This window comes from Melanerpes formicivorus, unplaced genomic scaffold (assembly GCF_026170545.1).
Source record: "Melanerpes formicivorus ecotype bairdi unplaced genomic scaffold, bMelFor1.0.p_v2 SCAF_28, whole genome shotgun sequence".
Lineage (NCBI taxonomy): Eukaryota > Metazoa > Chordata > Aves > Piciformes > Picidae > Melanerpes > Melanerpes formicivorus.
In genome coordinates this window covers 9512626-9527331 of record NW_027142380.1, presented here as the reverse complement: position 1 = coordinate 9527331, position 14706 = coordinate 9512626, and the positions used below count along the sequence as shown (strand labels likewise).

Here is a 14706-nt window from a genome sequence, read left to right as displayed (position 1 = left end):
CACTCTTCTCCCTTTGCCTCAGTGTAAATCCTGCTCCTTTTGTTTACTCCTGCTAAGCGGCGGCAGCAGCAAGCCTTCTGGGATGCTCAAAATTGCAGTGTGCTTATAATTGTTGTTAGCAAATTAATACAGAAGCAGAAGTAAATACTGTGTGCAGTAGGCAAATATTAATTTATTTCTCTTTATGAGCAAATCAGATGGGGAATATCAGGCTACTAGAACCTGAGGATCTCAGCTTCATTCAGCTGTTTGAATTGTAAGTTCTGAGCGGTGCTCCTCCCTGCTGCTTTTCTCATCAGCCTGAGAAAATCCAGAGATTACCTGTGGCAAACTGTAGATGCTGAGAATGTTTTCTGCACACTGTAGGTAGGGCCTGAATCTAATAAGAATTAACAGGGAACTTTGTTAAATAAGCCACACAATCAGGATGCAAATAAAGACTCGACTGAATGCTAGTTGGAAAACTATTTTTAACCATTAGCTGAGCAGTTAAACAGAACTACAACAGCCAGTAGTGAAAGGGGAGGGGGAAGGATCAGTGGAATGCTTTCTATGCCCTGTGGTATGGATTGACACCCACATTTTTGTCTTTCATTGTGAACATCTACCTCAAATATGTCTCTTGGTTGGATTCCATGATCTTAGAGGTCTCCCCTGGCACAACTTCAGGGCATTTCCTGTTCTCCTATCCCATCTTCCTTGGGAGAAAAGACTGAGCACCACCTACTCCAGCTTCCTGTCAGGGTGTTGTAGAGAGTGAGTACATCTCCCTGGAGCCTCCTTTGCTCCACACCAAACACTAAAGGTGTTCAAGAGGAGACTGGACGTGGCACTTAGTGCCATGGTCTAGTCATGGGGTCTGTGTTGATAGGTTGGACTCGATGATCCTCAAGATCTCTTCCAACCTTAGTTATACGTAACAAGCCCAGTCCCCTTAGCTGCTCCTCACAAGACCTGTTCTCCAGACCCTTCACTGAATTCATGGCACTTCTCTGGAGCCACTCCAGCTGATGTTGAGAAGGATTACAGTTCTTAGCCACTGGTGCCCATTTCAGCCACCTATCTTCCTTTAGAAATACCACTGAAGTTGTGTCTTTTGTACACTACTCACAAGTAACTCCAAAAGCTGCTTCTGATTTTAATGCTTTACCATTTATTTAATGTTAACCTAGCACAATCTAGATGGTTTGTGCCAGCTCCCAAATCAGCTATTAGCCATCAGCATCAGTAAAGCTCTACTGAGGACCATGAAATCCCCACCAGATCGTGAGGAAGCGTGCCACTGTGCTGGCCCAGTGGCCAAATCCTGCCTAAGCACAATGCAGAATACAGAATTAACCAGGTTGGAAAAGACCTTCAAGGTCCTCAAATCTAACCTATCACCCAACACCATCTAATCAACTAAACAATGGCACCAAGTGCCTCATCCAGTTTCTTCTTAAACACTTCCAGGGATGGTGACTTCACCACCTCCCTGGACAGCACATTCCCATGGCCAATCTCTCTTTCTGGGAAGAATTTCTTCCTAACAACCTAAACCTCCCCTGGCACAGCTTGAGATTGTGTCCTCTTGTTCTGTTGGTGGCTGCTTGGGAGAAGAGACCAACCCTCACCTGTCTACAACCTCCCTTCAGGTAGTTGTAGAGAGCAATAAGATCTCCCCTGAACCTCCTCTTCTCCAGGCTAAGCAACCCCAGCTCCCTCAGCCTCTCCTCACAGGGCTGTTCACCAGCCCTCTCCCCAGCCTTGTTGCCCTGCTCTGGACACATTCAATCAACTCAACATCTTTCTTAAACTGAGGGAAGAGACAGAGAACATGGAGGCTGATTTAGCTGTGGCTTATTGTAGAACCTGTGCATCTCCAAAGCAACCCTGTCACAGCCTGGAGGTATACTCAGCTTCCCTGAAGCCTCCACTGATGTCTCCTACAGGAGCTGATTCACTCAGGCTTTGTGTGTGGTCAATAGTCAGCTCTGATAACGTTGCAGTGAGCTCATTGCTGATGAACACCAAGCTATGGATGGTACAATTACCCCTGTGGCTTCGGCTGGGCTTTGTTCTCCTCCAGCTTTACATCTGCGAAGCTCTACGGCCACTGCTAAAGACAAATAGGCCCCTGGCATCAAAGTTTACCACCAAGGACCTGTCAAAATCAATACCAAGCCAGCTGTGTTTCAGTGCTGTTCCTTTAAATGGCATTAAACCAGAGAACATCCAACAGCCCAGCAACTGCTTTACGAGGGTACCTTTTGTTCTGGCGCAGAGCCTCGGAGCCCTTTCTCCAGTTAATGACTGCCCTGGGAGAGGCACTTGGTTTACAACCAATTGTAACTTCCCCTCCAACTTGAACGACAGAGATCTTTTTCACAGGATTCTTGGAAAAATCTGGTGCTGCAGCTAAAAACAAGAGAGAAGCAGAAGGAAGAGCAGGAGCAGTTAATAAGGGAACTTGCAGGAGGTGAATCCAACAACTGCTTTGCTTTGAGGTTTCTGCAGAAGTAGATGTTTCAAAGGTGAAAAAAATTGTGTCTCAGTACCAAGGAACGGAATTCATTGTCTCTTATTTATTATTTATCTTTATTTATGCTGCTTCTAAACTGTCTGCCTAGAAACTGGCTGCTCTGACAATCTTTCCTTAGGGTTATCTGCAGACTGGGAGGTCTATCTGCAGTGAAGAACAAGGTTCCTGAGCGAAGTTAAGTCAGCAGGATAAGCATCACAGTCCTGATCCCAGCCACAGGTATTCATCTGCAGGGTATTCCATTACAGACACAGCTTTTCACTGCCTTTCTGTTCAGAGGCCAGCACTATTTACTGAAGATGTCTTTATTTTTTTACAGGAATTTATGTGAACATCCACTCTGGGAGAAGGGGGGAAACAAGCACCTGTACAACAAGGTGCTCTTAAAGTCTGTGTTTTACTGCCTTCACTGCTATATGGCTGTTGAGCAAGCTTCATGTTAATGGTACAGAATACTCTTTATAATATATGAATAAATTCCAGTTTATGTGCATCTCTGGTAATCCTTAATGAGATTTCTTGCTGCATGTTATTTGTTTTTATACCCACACTTGCCATATGCTATATGCTCTTTGTTTACTGTTAAAACCTCTCTTTCTCACTTTCTGAAGTGACTTTTTAAAACTGCAGGATGACTATTAGGAGCTCAAAGCACCAAGTGAGAAACAGCATTCGTTAAACTTGTGGGTATGTGACAAATAAAGACCACCCAGGGGATTCAATTCTTCCCCAAAGCCAGCCACCAAGTGAAACAAACCTCACGTGTGTGGGTGAAGAGAAGCAAAGGAATACCAACAAGCTTGAGCTGCCAGGTGGAATTTCACAGAATGACCAAGGTTGGAAGAGACCTCAAAGATCATCAGGTCCAGCCTGTCACCACAGACCTCATGACTAAACCACAGCACCAAGTGCCACGTCCAATCCCCTCCTGAACACCTCCAGAGACGGTGACTCCACCACCTCCCTGGGCAGCACATTCATCTATTTATTTCTTAATTTCCTTCTTTTCTTTGTAATCAATGAGTGTCCCTCTAGGCTCAGGAGATGCTCATTTGATGACATTTACTCACCTATCACCCTCAGCTCGGCGTTGGCATAAATAGTGTCGTACTTGTTTTCTGCCACACACTGATAGAGGCCAGAGTCTGACATATTCAGCACAGGTATGATAAGAGTTCCATTTGCTATTTGGATTCTTTCCTAGGACAGGAAAAATAAACAAGAATGAGAAAAAAAAAGCCCAAACCCCAAACATTGAAATGAATGTAGAATCACAGTAATTTTTTCCTATGGCACCGATGCACCTGATCATAATTCAGAGCAGAAATGTTGTTTTCTTGCAGGGGAGGTGAATGGATGCAGCAGAAGCATGAGATATACTTTGGCTAGATGATGGTGGTTAGGTTTTCAGACCTCTTAGCTGAGAGACTGATGGTTGGACTTGATCTTGAGAAGTCTTTTCCAACTGGAACAATTCTACAACTCCATGATTCAAACTTCTGGAGAAGTTTGGGGACAATGTTTTGAGCAGGGCCTGTTGAGAGGTTTCCAGACCTCTTAAGCTGAGAGACTGATGGTTGGACTTGATCTTAAGAGGTCTTTTCCAATTGGAACAATGACTCTATGATTCAAACCTCTGCAGAAGTTTGGGGACAATGTTTTGAGCAGGGCCTGTTGTGAGGTTTTCAGACCTCCTAGCTGAGAGACTGATGGTCGGACTTGATCTTGAGAAGTCTTTTCCAACTGGAACAATTCTATGACTCCATGATTCAAACTTCTGAAGGAGTTTGAGGACAATGTTTTGAGCAGGGCCTGCTGTGGCAGGAAAAGGGGTGATGGTATTAAACTAAAAGAAGGAGATCTAGACTAGAGAGAAGGAAGAAATTTAGTAGAATGAAGGTGGTAAGATGCTGGCTCAGGATTCCTAGAGAGGTGGTAGATGCCCCATCCCTGGAAGCATTCCAGGTCAGGTTGTCTGGGGCTCTGAGCAACCTGCTTTAGCTGCAGATTGTCCCTGCTGACTACAGAGGGGTTGGAGTGGATGATCTCCAGAGACCCTTTTCAACACAAACCTTTCTGTGAGTCAATGAAGAACTTCCGGCACACGTTACAGAATCATTGCCTTGGGCAGGTTTGCCCAGATGTTCCAGCTGCAGTATGTATTTCTCTTCATTGCTGAACTGTGAGTCTGTAGGCATGCTTCACCATCAAGCAGATGAAGAAGTAGCTACCAAGGGCACGTCCAGCTGCTCCACCTGAGAACCTGGAGTGGCTACCATAGAGCTTGGGGAGAAGCAGCACCTGGAGCCCTGGCTGGAGACGTAATGAAGCATGGCCTACCCACCTCACCTGATTAGATGAACCTGCACAGTGGGGATATTTGCACCAGAGCTTCAATGTTGGTGTTTTAAGAGGAGTTTTAAGCACTCTGTTTTGGCAAGTAGAAAAATAATAATAAATAAAAGAAAAAGCCTGTCTCATGCTACAAAGTGACTTAAGGCTAAATATTTTGTGATTTTACTATGACTAATCTCCAGAGACAGCAACAACTCCACTGCAAAGTGTAGCCCTGAGAAGGAGGAGAAAATACTTTCCCCCAAACAAATCAGTTCAGAGGAAATCCACAACAGGGAACACGAATTCCATCACTAAATGCAAGTCTGGAACAGCAGCTATTAGCAGCATTGCTATTATTTAGCTGCTCACTTAGGCTTCCTCTCCTCCCTGTGCAGCAGCATTGGGAGCATACACTGTTGGAGCACACAGCCCAGTCTTTGCAGAATAGCTATGAGCATCCAAAATGGATTTGTGAACTGCTAAACGTGTCTAACCTGGCTTGCTGAGCTAGCACATGCTTGGGGCGGGGTGGGAGGGGGAGTGAGGCAGGTGGATTTCTCTCGTGGTGCTCGCAGGGCAGGGAGTGCTACCTATTGAGCCATGGAACACTATTTCCCAGTACTCTGGTTCTTCCTTAGAGGTCTCCCAACCAAGAAGTGACTCAGCCCAACCTCGTTCAGCTTGGAAATTTGATGAGAGCACAGCCTGAGGTTGCATGGCTGGTGTGCTGCAGACTAATTAACAATATTACATTACTTATCCGCTGCTAAGGTTTATTTTTTTGGAGGCTCTCACTACAGATATCTTTTGCATATGCAGTTGCACCCTCAGGCTGTTTGCTATCCTCTTGATGCATCCTATTTTTACAAGCATCCTTTGAATGTAAAAACCCCCCTTCTGCAGCAACACTCTTGTTGCCTTCACACGCAGGATCCCCTCCTATTCTCTGCTGGCTCTTTTGAGCTGTGCAGACAAAGAGAAGAATAAAAGCGCACCGTGTTCACAAGCAGGAATGACCAACTAGGTGGTCAGGGAGAAAGGTTTGACAAAGAGCAGACAATATCCTCGGAATCAGCCCTAGGTTGGAAGGCACCTGGGAGGTATTCTTCCCGTGATATTTCCAACAAGCTGGGTGCTGTGAGAGGCTGAATATTTTATTACACCTCCCGTGTACTTTCACCTCCAAACTACCCACTGAGCAATAACGTTCAGCATTTTGCTGCCTGAAGTATTCCGTTTACGATGCGCTGTAAGTGCTGTGAAAACGTTGGTTGAAAACGTGTCTGCAGAGTGGTTTATTCTCTCTTTTCTTATTGAAACGATGCACTTGAAGAGTGGCAGGTTCTAAACATCGCTGTCCTCCAAGGGAGACAAACAGGATCATCTTGCTTTAGAAGAGGTGACAATGAGGAGAACGATCAAGTTCAGCAAAGCTGCAATCCCGGTAAATTCTGGCTAGCCTCCTCCCGTGCAGGTTGGGTTCTGTTCAGAATTAATCCAGCAGAAAATCATCTGGAAGATTGGACTCCCCTTCTAATTGCTTCAAGTCAGTATCACCAGGGCAAACAGGTGCTGGTTCTGCACAACCCTGCAGGTGGTCCTTTGCCCCATATGTTTGGGAAATTATTCTGTGTCTGCTGCTGATAGACAAAAATTAATCACAGGATTATTTTGTTGGTTTGGGTGGGTTTTTTCCCCATTTATGCCTAGTGCATGCTGAAAAAATTGCTTCAACAAAGGAAAACGTGGCCTCAAGCAGAATGCAAACACAGCAGAGGCTCCTGCCACAGAAGTCATCCTCCATGAGATTGCCAGCAACTGAGAACTGGAAGATGGATATACCAGAGCTTGGCCAGTGCAGAAGTACAATTAGAGTATCTGGAAAGAGACAAAGCCCTATCCACACAAGGTTTCCTAAGGGTTTGAGCTCAAATTTTTTTCCTCTCCCCTCCTGCACTCCAAACCCTTTCCACTTGGTTCTTCTTTCTCCTTTAAATGAGAGTGTTCACTTTTTCTCATTTTCCCTATAAGTTCATATGGTTTTCTCTAGTCTATTATTCCTCCACATAACACCAAAATGGTATTAACTTCGACATTAACTGTTTTTTCAGAGCTGACTGATTAATTCAACCAAAGGATTAACACAGCATAAGAAAGGCCATACTGCATGAGACCAAAGGTCCATCCAGCCTGCAGATGAAGAGCAGAAGCAGAATTCAAATCCAAGTGAATTAGAATCACAGAATTGTCAGGGTTAGAAGAGACCTCAAGGATCAGCCAGTTCCAAACCCCCTGCCATGGGCAGGGACATCTCACACTACAGCAGGTTGCTCACAGCCACATCCAGCCTGGCCTTCAGAACCTCTAGGGATGAGTCTTCCACCACCTCCCTGGGCAACCTGTGCCAATCTCTCACCACCCTCATGGGGAAGAACTTCTTCCTAACATCCAATCTGAATCTACCCAATTCTAGTTTTTTTTCCATTCCATTTTGCTATGTTAACCTTAATTAGGTTTCTGGGGGGAAAAAAGAAGGGGAAAAAAAAGGCAATGCACTGTGAAATGAATGTAATGTCTAAAGCATGAGGAAATGAAAAAAGGAGAAGCAAAGAAAGCAAAGAAGGTGACAGGAGTCTTACCTCAGACATGAGGGGCTGGCCATTTTTTAACCAGCTGTAGGAAGGGCTTGGTTTTCCTTTTGCCTTACATTCCCAAACTAAACTGTCATAGAGAGACAGAAAGGCATTTTGGATTTTTTTATCCCACTCAGGGAGGGCTGTAAAGAATATGCAAAGCATTTTAAGCAGGAGAAGAATTATTTTGCTGGAGGTGTGATGCCATTAATTAATGAACCGAGCAAGGCTAATTAATATTTGTCCAACATCCTCTTATTATATTGCCAGGGAATTCTGGGCTGCAATTCTCAGACATTGAACTTCAGGACTCACTTAAGAAAATGCTAGAGATCAAGTACCTAGTGGGCACAAAATTGAGTGTAGGTATTGCTCCTTTTTATTGCCAACATTTGCAGAAGCAGTGCCTTTAGGTGCTTGAAATTTAGATGCCAGGAGCCTCTGCTGTATGAGAAACCTCCTCAAGGTACTTCAGCCTGTGTCCCAAAACCAGGAACATCAAAATCATTACTAGAAACCATGGGTTGTAAATGTTACTTCTCTTTTCCACACACATCCCTGAGCCCATGGCTTTGGATCATGGGTTCTCTGAAGTTTGCAACACAGATACTGCACAAAGGAATCAGAAGAGAATAACACTTTCTGAGTATTTGTGGCACATTAACATAAGATTATTGATGCCTGCAAGCAGAATTTGCAGGAGTCATCTGCAAGCTCTGGAAACATCCAACTGAGCAGTCAAGGACTGAGTGGAGCAGGGTTCAGCTTGAGGCAGTGTGACATTTAGAATAGCTGTCAAGATATAGGTGAATATCATAGAATGATGTGGGTTGGAAGGGACCTTAGAGATCACCTGGTTCCAAGCCACCTGCCCCCAGCCCAGATTGCTCAAGGCCTCATCCAACCTGGGTTTGAACACCTCCAGAGAAAGGGCATCCACAACCTCCCTGGGCAACCTGTTCCAGTGTCTCCCCACGCTCACTCTAAAGAATTTATTTCTGATCTCCAGTCTCAATCTCCCCTCTATCACTACAAGCCCTTGTAAAATGTCTCTAGGTAAGATCTAGGGAAAATGACTAACACTCACCTAACTCTGAGACAGACCAAAGCAAGTGAGGTACTAAGTTGGATTATTTGTCTTAACATCCTGTGAGATTTTTGTTGGCTGTGTTGCTGAAGCACAATGCTGCGGTCTCCATGTGTGTATCACTATATATCCATATACATACATACAGTTCTTACCTAGAATAACTGAACTTTTAGGAGGAGAATCACTATCCTTTGAGACTAGCAGAATGAGTCTCCATCTAAACCCCCCACAGCCCTGGGGGTAGCTCATAATTCTGCTCCTACAAAGTACCTCAAAATTGTCCACCACTAGATTAATGCAATGCCACAAGCTGCTTTCCAGGGCAGGAAAATATCTGGGATGCATCTTATCATGATTAAAAGTGATTCTAATTACGTTCTGATTTGTTTCCAGAGCCTATACATGGGATTCAGGTATCATACAAAGAATGGCTTGGCTTGGAAGGGACTCTAGAGATAGAATAGAATAGAATAGAATAGAATAGAATAGAATAGAATAGAATAGAATAGAATAGAATAGAATAGAATAGAATAGAATAGAACAGAACAGAACAGGATTAACCAGGTTGGAAGAGACCTTTGAGATCATTGACTCCAACCTATCACCCAACACGATCTAATCAACAAAACCATGGCACCAAGAACCCCATCCAGTCTCTTCCTAAACACTTCCAGTGATGGTGACTCCACCACCTCCCTGGGCAGCACATTCCAATGGCCAATCTCTCTTTCTATCAAGAAATTCTTCCTAGCACCTCCAGGCTAAACCTCCCCTGGCACAGCTTGAGACTGTGTCCTCTTGTTCTGATGCTGGTTGCCTGGGAGAAACATCTACCCAAACCTTCCCAACATGAGCAGGGACTCCTCTCAGCTAGACTCAGCTGCTCAAGGCCTCATCCAACCCAGCCCTGAACGCCTCCAGGGAGGAGCCATCCACAGCCTCCCTGGGCAGCCTATCCTAGCATCTCATATTGAAGAACTTCTTCGTAAAATCTGGTCTAACCCTGCTCTGCCTCAGCTTCAAACCCTTCCCCCTTGTCTTATTGCTGGACACCCTTAGGAAAAGTTCCTGTGCAGCCTTCCTGCAGGATGCCTTCAGGTATTGGAAGGCAGCTATAATGGAGCAGCAGACAGTGTCCAGGAAAGAAACTTTATTTCCCAGAGACAAGCTGCCTGCAGAGTAAAAACAGCACAGAAATTAAGCAAGAGGCAGTCAATTAAGTAGCTAATACACCAGCCCATTCCTAAATATGATTAAAAAAAAAAAAAGACCTTGTGCAGAAGCTTCTTGAGTGCTGTTTATACATCTCACTATGAGCAGCTATTAATTAATTTACAAAGCACATTTAATAAGCACATTGTTTTAGATTGTATTAACTGATCATTATTTTGTAATTGCCTGTGCTGTTATCAATCATGTCCAGGTAATCTACTGAGCTTAATTTTAATGGAACTGCTTGATTGATGTTCTGTAAAAAATTAGGCAGCAATGAGAACAAAAATAACTCCCTAAAAGCAAAGAAATAATTAAATATTCAAAGAGGCAGCAGCTGATTCCTGGCGTATATCTATCTTGATATTAGCCATGGCTGCGGGAGACTGGTAGCTTATCAGCAAGGCCTGCTTCTCTTCATGAGAAGAGATTGGCTTCACAGAATGAAAGAGAGCAGCCAGGCAGAGAGGGACCTGGGGGTGCTGGTTGATGGTAGGCTAAAAATGAGCCTGCAGTGTGCCCAGGCAGCCAGGAGGGCCAATGGCATCCTGGCCTGCATCAGGATCAGTGTGGCCAGCAGGAGCAGGGAGGTCATTCTGCCCCTGTACACTGCACTGGTTAGGCCACACCTTGAGTCCTGTGTCCAGTTCTGGGCCACTCAGTCTAGGAAGGAGGTTGACTTGCTGGAACGAGTCCAGAGAAGGGCAACAAAGTTGGTGAGGGGTTTGGAACACAGCCCTGTGAGGAGAGGCTGAGGGAGCTGGGGTTGCTTAGCCTGGAGAGGAGGAGACTCAGGGGACACCTTATTATACTCTACAACTACCTGAAGGGAGGTTGTGGACAGGCAGAGGTCAGTCTCTTCTCCCAGGCAACTGGCACCAGAACAAGAGGACACAGTCTCAAGCTGTGCCAGGGGAGGTTTAGGTTAGATGATAGGAAGAATTTCTACACAGAGAGAGTTATTGCCCATTGGAATGGGCTGCCTGGGGAGGTGGTAGAGTCACCATCATTGGAGGTGTTTAGGAGGAGACTTGATGGGGTGCTTGGTGCCATGGTTTAGTTGATTAGGTGGTGTTGCATGATAGGTTGGACACAATGATCTTGAAGGTCTCTTCCAACATGGTCTGGTCTATTCTATTCTATTCTATTCTATTCTATTCTATTCTATTCTAATAAAGCACATGCCAAGGTCCTCTCCAAAGATACCTGGTGGCAAAGGACTTGGGGTTATTGTTTGACTGTCAGCTAAACATGAGCTAGCAGCTGCCCCGGTGGCCAAAAAAAAGCCAGCAGCAGCCTGGCTTGGATCAGCAGTAACAGGGTCAGCAGGACCAGGGAAGTGGCTGGGGCTTTTTAGTCTGGAGAAGAGAAGATTCAGAGGGGATCTAATAAATGTTTATAAATATCTGAGGGACCTGGGGCTTTTCAGTCTGGAAAAGAGGAGACTGAGAGGGGATTTAATAAATGTTGATAAATCTCTGAGGGCTGGGGGTCAAGAGGGAGGGAATAGGCTCTGCTCACTTGCTTCCTGGGATAAGACAAGGAGCAACAGATGTAAGCTGCAGCACAGGAGGTTCCACCTCAGCACAAGGGAGAACTTTGCTGTGAGGATCACAAGGCACAGGAACAGGCTGCCCAGAGAGGTTGTGGAGTCTCCTTCTCTGGAGACTTTCAAGGCCCATCTGGATGTGTTCCTGTGTCACCTGAGCTACATTCTCTGGTCCTGTTCTGGCAGGGGGGTTGGACTGGATGATCTCTTTGGGTCCCTTCCAAACCCTGACATCCTCTGATCCTGTGATCCTAAGATTCTCCTCCTGTACTCAGCACTGGTGAGGCCACAACTCTAACACTGGATTCAGCTTTGAGTCCCCCACTACACAAAGGACATTTTGGTGCTGGAGCATATCCAAGGAAGAGCAATGAAGGGTCTAGTGTTTGTGCTGAGGGAACAGGGGTTGTTAAGCCTGGAGAAAAGGAGGCTCAGGGAAAGCCTGCTTCTCTAAAAGCCCCCAAAAGAAGACTGGAGGCAGGTGGGGGCTAGTCTCTTCTCCCATGTAGCAAGGGGCAGGACAAGAGGAAACAGCCTCAAGCTGGGCCAGAGGAAAAAAATTCTTCATGGAAAGGATTGGAAAACCATGAAAGGGGCTGCCCAGGGCAGTGGTGGAGTCCCCATCCCTGAAGGTGTTTAAAATCCACAAAGATGTGATGCTGAGGGACATGGCTTTGTGATGACCTGCCAGGGCTGGGTTAACAGTTGGACATGATCATCATAAAGGTCCATTCCAACCAAAATGATTCTAAGATTCTTTAACTGGAGGCTCTGTCTAGCTTTCCATAATAGATTTCTCACTCCTATATTTGCTGTTCTTCTTTTGGGGGGGGAGGGTCCTTCTATTTTGAGAGATTTATGAGGTAAAGGAAAGATCTTCCCTCTTACCCATATCAAAATACGTTGCTTTCCCTGGTTATTAGCAATGAGACTAAAGAGCACACAGTTCACCTTGGCTGACCCTCATGTGCGACTTGGATCACAAGAAATCCATGCATGTGAGAAAGGAAAAAGCACAAGGGGAACAGTCTCACTGAAATATCATTCTTCATCTTCTGACAAGGAGGAAGGAGAGGGAGGCAGTGGAATGAGTTTCCCCTGCTTCGCCCTCATCTGCTTATGGAGCAATAGAGTTCAGCTGGAATAGGAGGTGAAATAATCTTCCACTCACATGAACCAAAACCTCATGAATCCTTCTCTGATCTGCATGTAGGGCAGCACAGCTTTATGCTGCTGTGAGCTGTTGAGAGTAAATCTTTTTGCCTGCCCTTAATGTTTCATGTAAATGTACCAGGGATTTCTTTCTGCCTCACATTAACCTTTACAACTTCATCACGGCACAGCCCACGTTTTCAATCTGAGTTTTAATGCAAAATATCTTTATTTGCTGAGGATGGAATTCAGTGAAGGTCACTGCAGACCTCCCATCATTTTTTAACCAGCTTAACCTGAACTATATTTCATATCTCCAGTAAGGGGCTAATAGACTTCATCTACAAACTACAGCTGAACCCCATCATGCCCTGCAAAGAGAAATAAATGAAGAGATTAACTGATTTCCTTACCGTAGACAAATAATTGACCTCTTGCAGTGTTTCTACCTCGAATGTTTCCTGCAATGCACTCATAAGAGCCTTCATCTTCTTGCTGGATATCTGGGATCTCAAGAACTCCTTGGGTTTTGTTGGCTTCAATTTTCTTTGGCAAGGAGCTTCCATCAGACCTCTTCCAGCTAATACTAGGGACAGGACTGAATAATCACGTTGCATTAGAGATAAAGAGAGAGCAATTGTTATAGCAGAAGAAAAAGGTAACATGAAATCCTTTCACAGAACTCTTAAAAGCAGAAATCATCTCTGTTTCTAAGCACAACATACAGAGGTTCATGACTGAGGTTCTATAACCTGTCCAATTTATTTAGAGGCACCAGTTCAGAAGTGGGATGAGGCCCTCACTTGATTCTCTGATTGCTTCTCAAGCCAGTTTGGATTTTCCCCACCAAAACGCTTACTTAGGGCTCAAATCTTCTTCTAAACACTGTGACATTGAAGGAAGCACTTTGGAAATCCAAAGAGACAGCATAGGAGCACTGGATTGGCAACTGGTTTTCACAGCAAACAAATTCCCTGGAGCATTGGAGGTATTTTCACATCTCAAAATAGAAAGCATTGGACAAGAATTCAAAGTACTTAAAAATACTACTAAATCTAGGTATAAAAAGAAAGAGAGCCAGTGTAGAGGAGGGCAGACAGGGAGCTGAACAAAGGAGTGGAAAGCAGGAGACATTGAGGCTGACAGGAGATAGTGACTAAAGAGAATATTTCTTGTTTCAAGTTCTTGTAGCTCCCTATCACTTTAATTTAGATTTGGATCAATGTATTCCATGCAACAACAAACAAAAAGCAACAGTCAAGTGTGAAGGCAGCTAAAAATACTTCTTGGATTCCTGGCAAGAGCACAAACCATACAAGCCTCACTCTCCTGATCTATTATGTCACCAAAACACTTTGAAATATTAATAGCCTTGGATTTCACAGTTGCTTTCTGTTTCTGCAAACACGAGTAAGCTGCTTTTTCTAAGCAGAAGAGATGTTTGGAACAGCTTTGTACAGAGGCTTTGGCTAAATGCTGACTTCTTTGCCGGCAGAAGTAAGATCAGCAGCAAATCCTTGGTACTGAACTTGAAAATACAACTTGGATGGAAATTAGAAGTGCACATTGCCCTTGTCTGCCAGTCCTCAAGGCCTCTAGCCTGCAGCACTGACTTACAAATATTCATTCCTTTTTAGCAGGGCTTGTAACAGCACATGCCTTCAATTATTTAGGTCTCTGGTTCAAAGCCTTGTTTATTGACCAAGGCAATCAGGTCACAAATACAGAATGGATGAACTACCTAACACAGGTAAATTTAGGCCAGATTTCTGCATTTTGTGGCTATTTAGCACCAGGCTGATGGAGTTAGATAATGGTTGGACCTGACAATATTAAAGGTCTTTTCCAATTGAAGTGATTCCATGATTCTATGACATTTGCCAATTCATAAAATCATAGAATCAGCCAGGTTGGAAGAGACCTCCAAGATCATCCAGTCCAACCTATCACCCAGCCCTATCCAATCAACCAGACCATGGCACTAAATGCCTCATCCAGTCTCTTCTTGAAGACCTCCAGGGACTCCACCACCTCCCTGGCCAGCACATTCCAATGGCAAATCACTCTCTCTGTTCACTCAAAGCCAGAAAAAACATGACCTAGGAGAAGTGGAAGTGCTCAGCACAGACATGTATTGAACATCTGGGCAGGTGTTAACAGATTCACTTCAAAAACAAAATGAGGAGAAATTTTTTTTTGCTGTGAGGATGAT

At 44.6% G+C, this 14706-nt stretch overlaps 1 protein-coding gene across 6 annotated transcripts in view; it reads right to left on the bottom strand.

Annotated features, from left to right (window-relative positions):
* The window catches only part of CNTN6 (contactin 6), a 200441-nt gene that overhangs the window by 50433 nt on the left and 135302 nt on the right, over nucleotides 1-14706 (bottom strand). For all 6 annotated transcript variants that reach the window (XM_068154394.1, XM_068154390.1, XM_068154389.1 and 3 more), the window contains 4 exons: nucleotides 12908-13092; nucleotides 7498-7634; nucleotides 3592-3721; nucleotides 2247-2397 (listed from right to left, as the gene is read on the bottom strand). In XM_068154394.1, the coding sequence (XP_068010495.1) occupies nucleotides 2247-2397; nucleotides 3592-3721; nucleotides 7498-7634; nucleotides 12908-13092 (603 nt within the window). The remainder of the gene's footprint in view (nucleotides 1-2246; nucleotides 2398-3591; nucleotides 3722-7497; nucleotides 7635-12907; nucleotides 13093-14706) is intronic.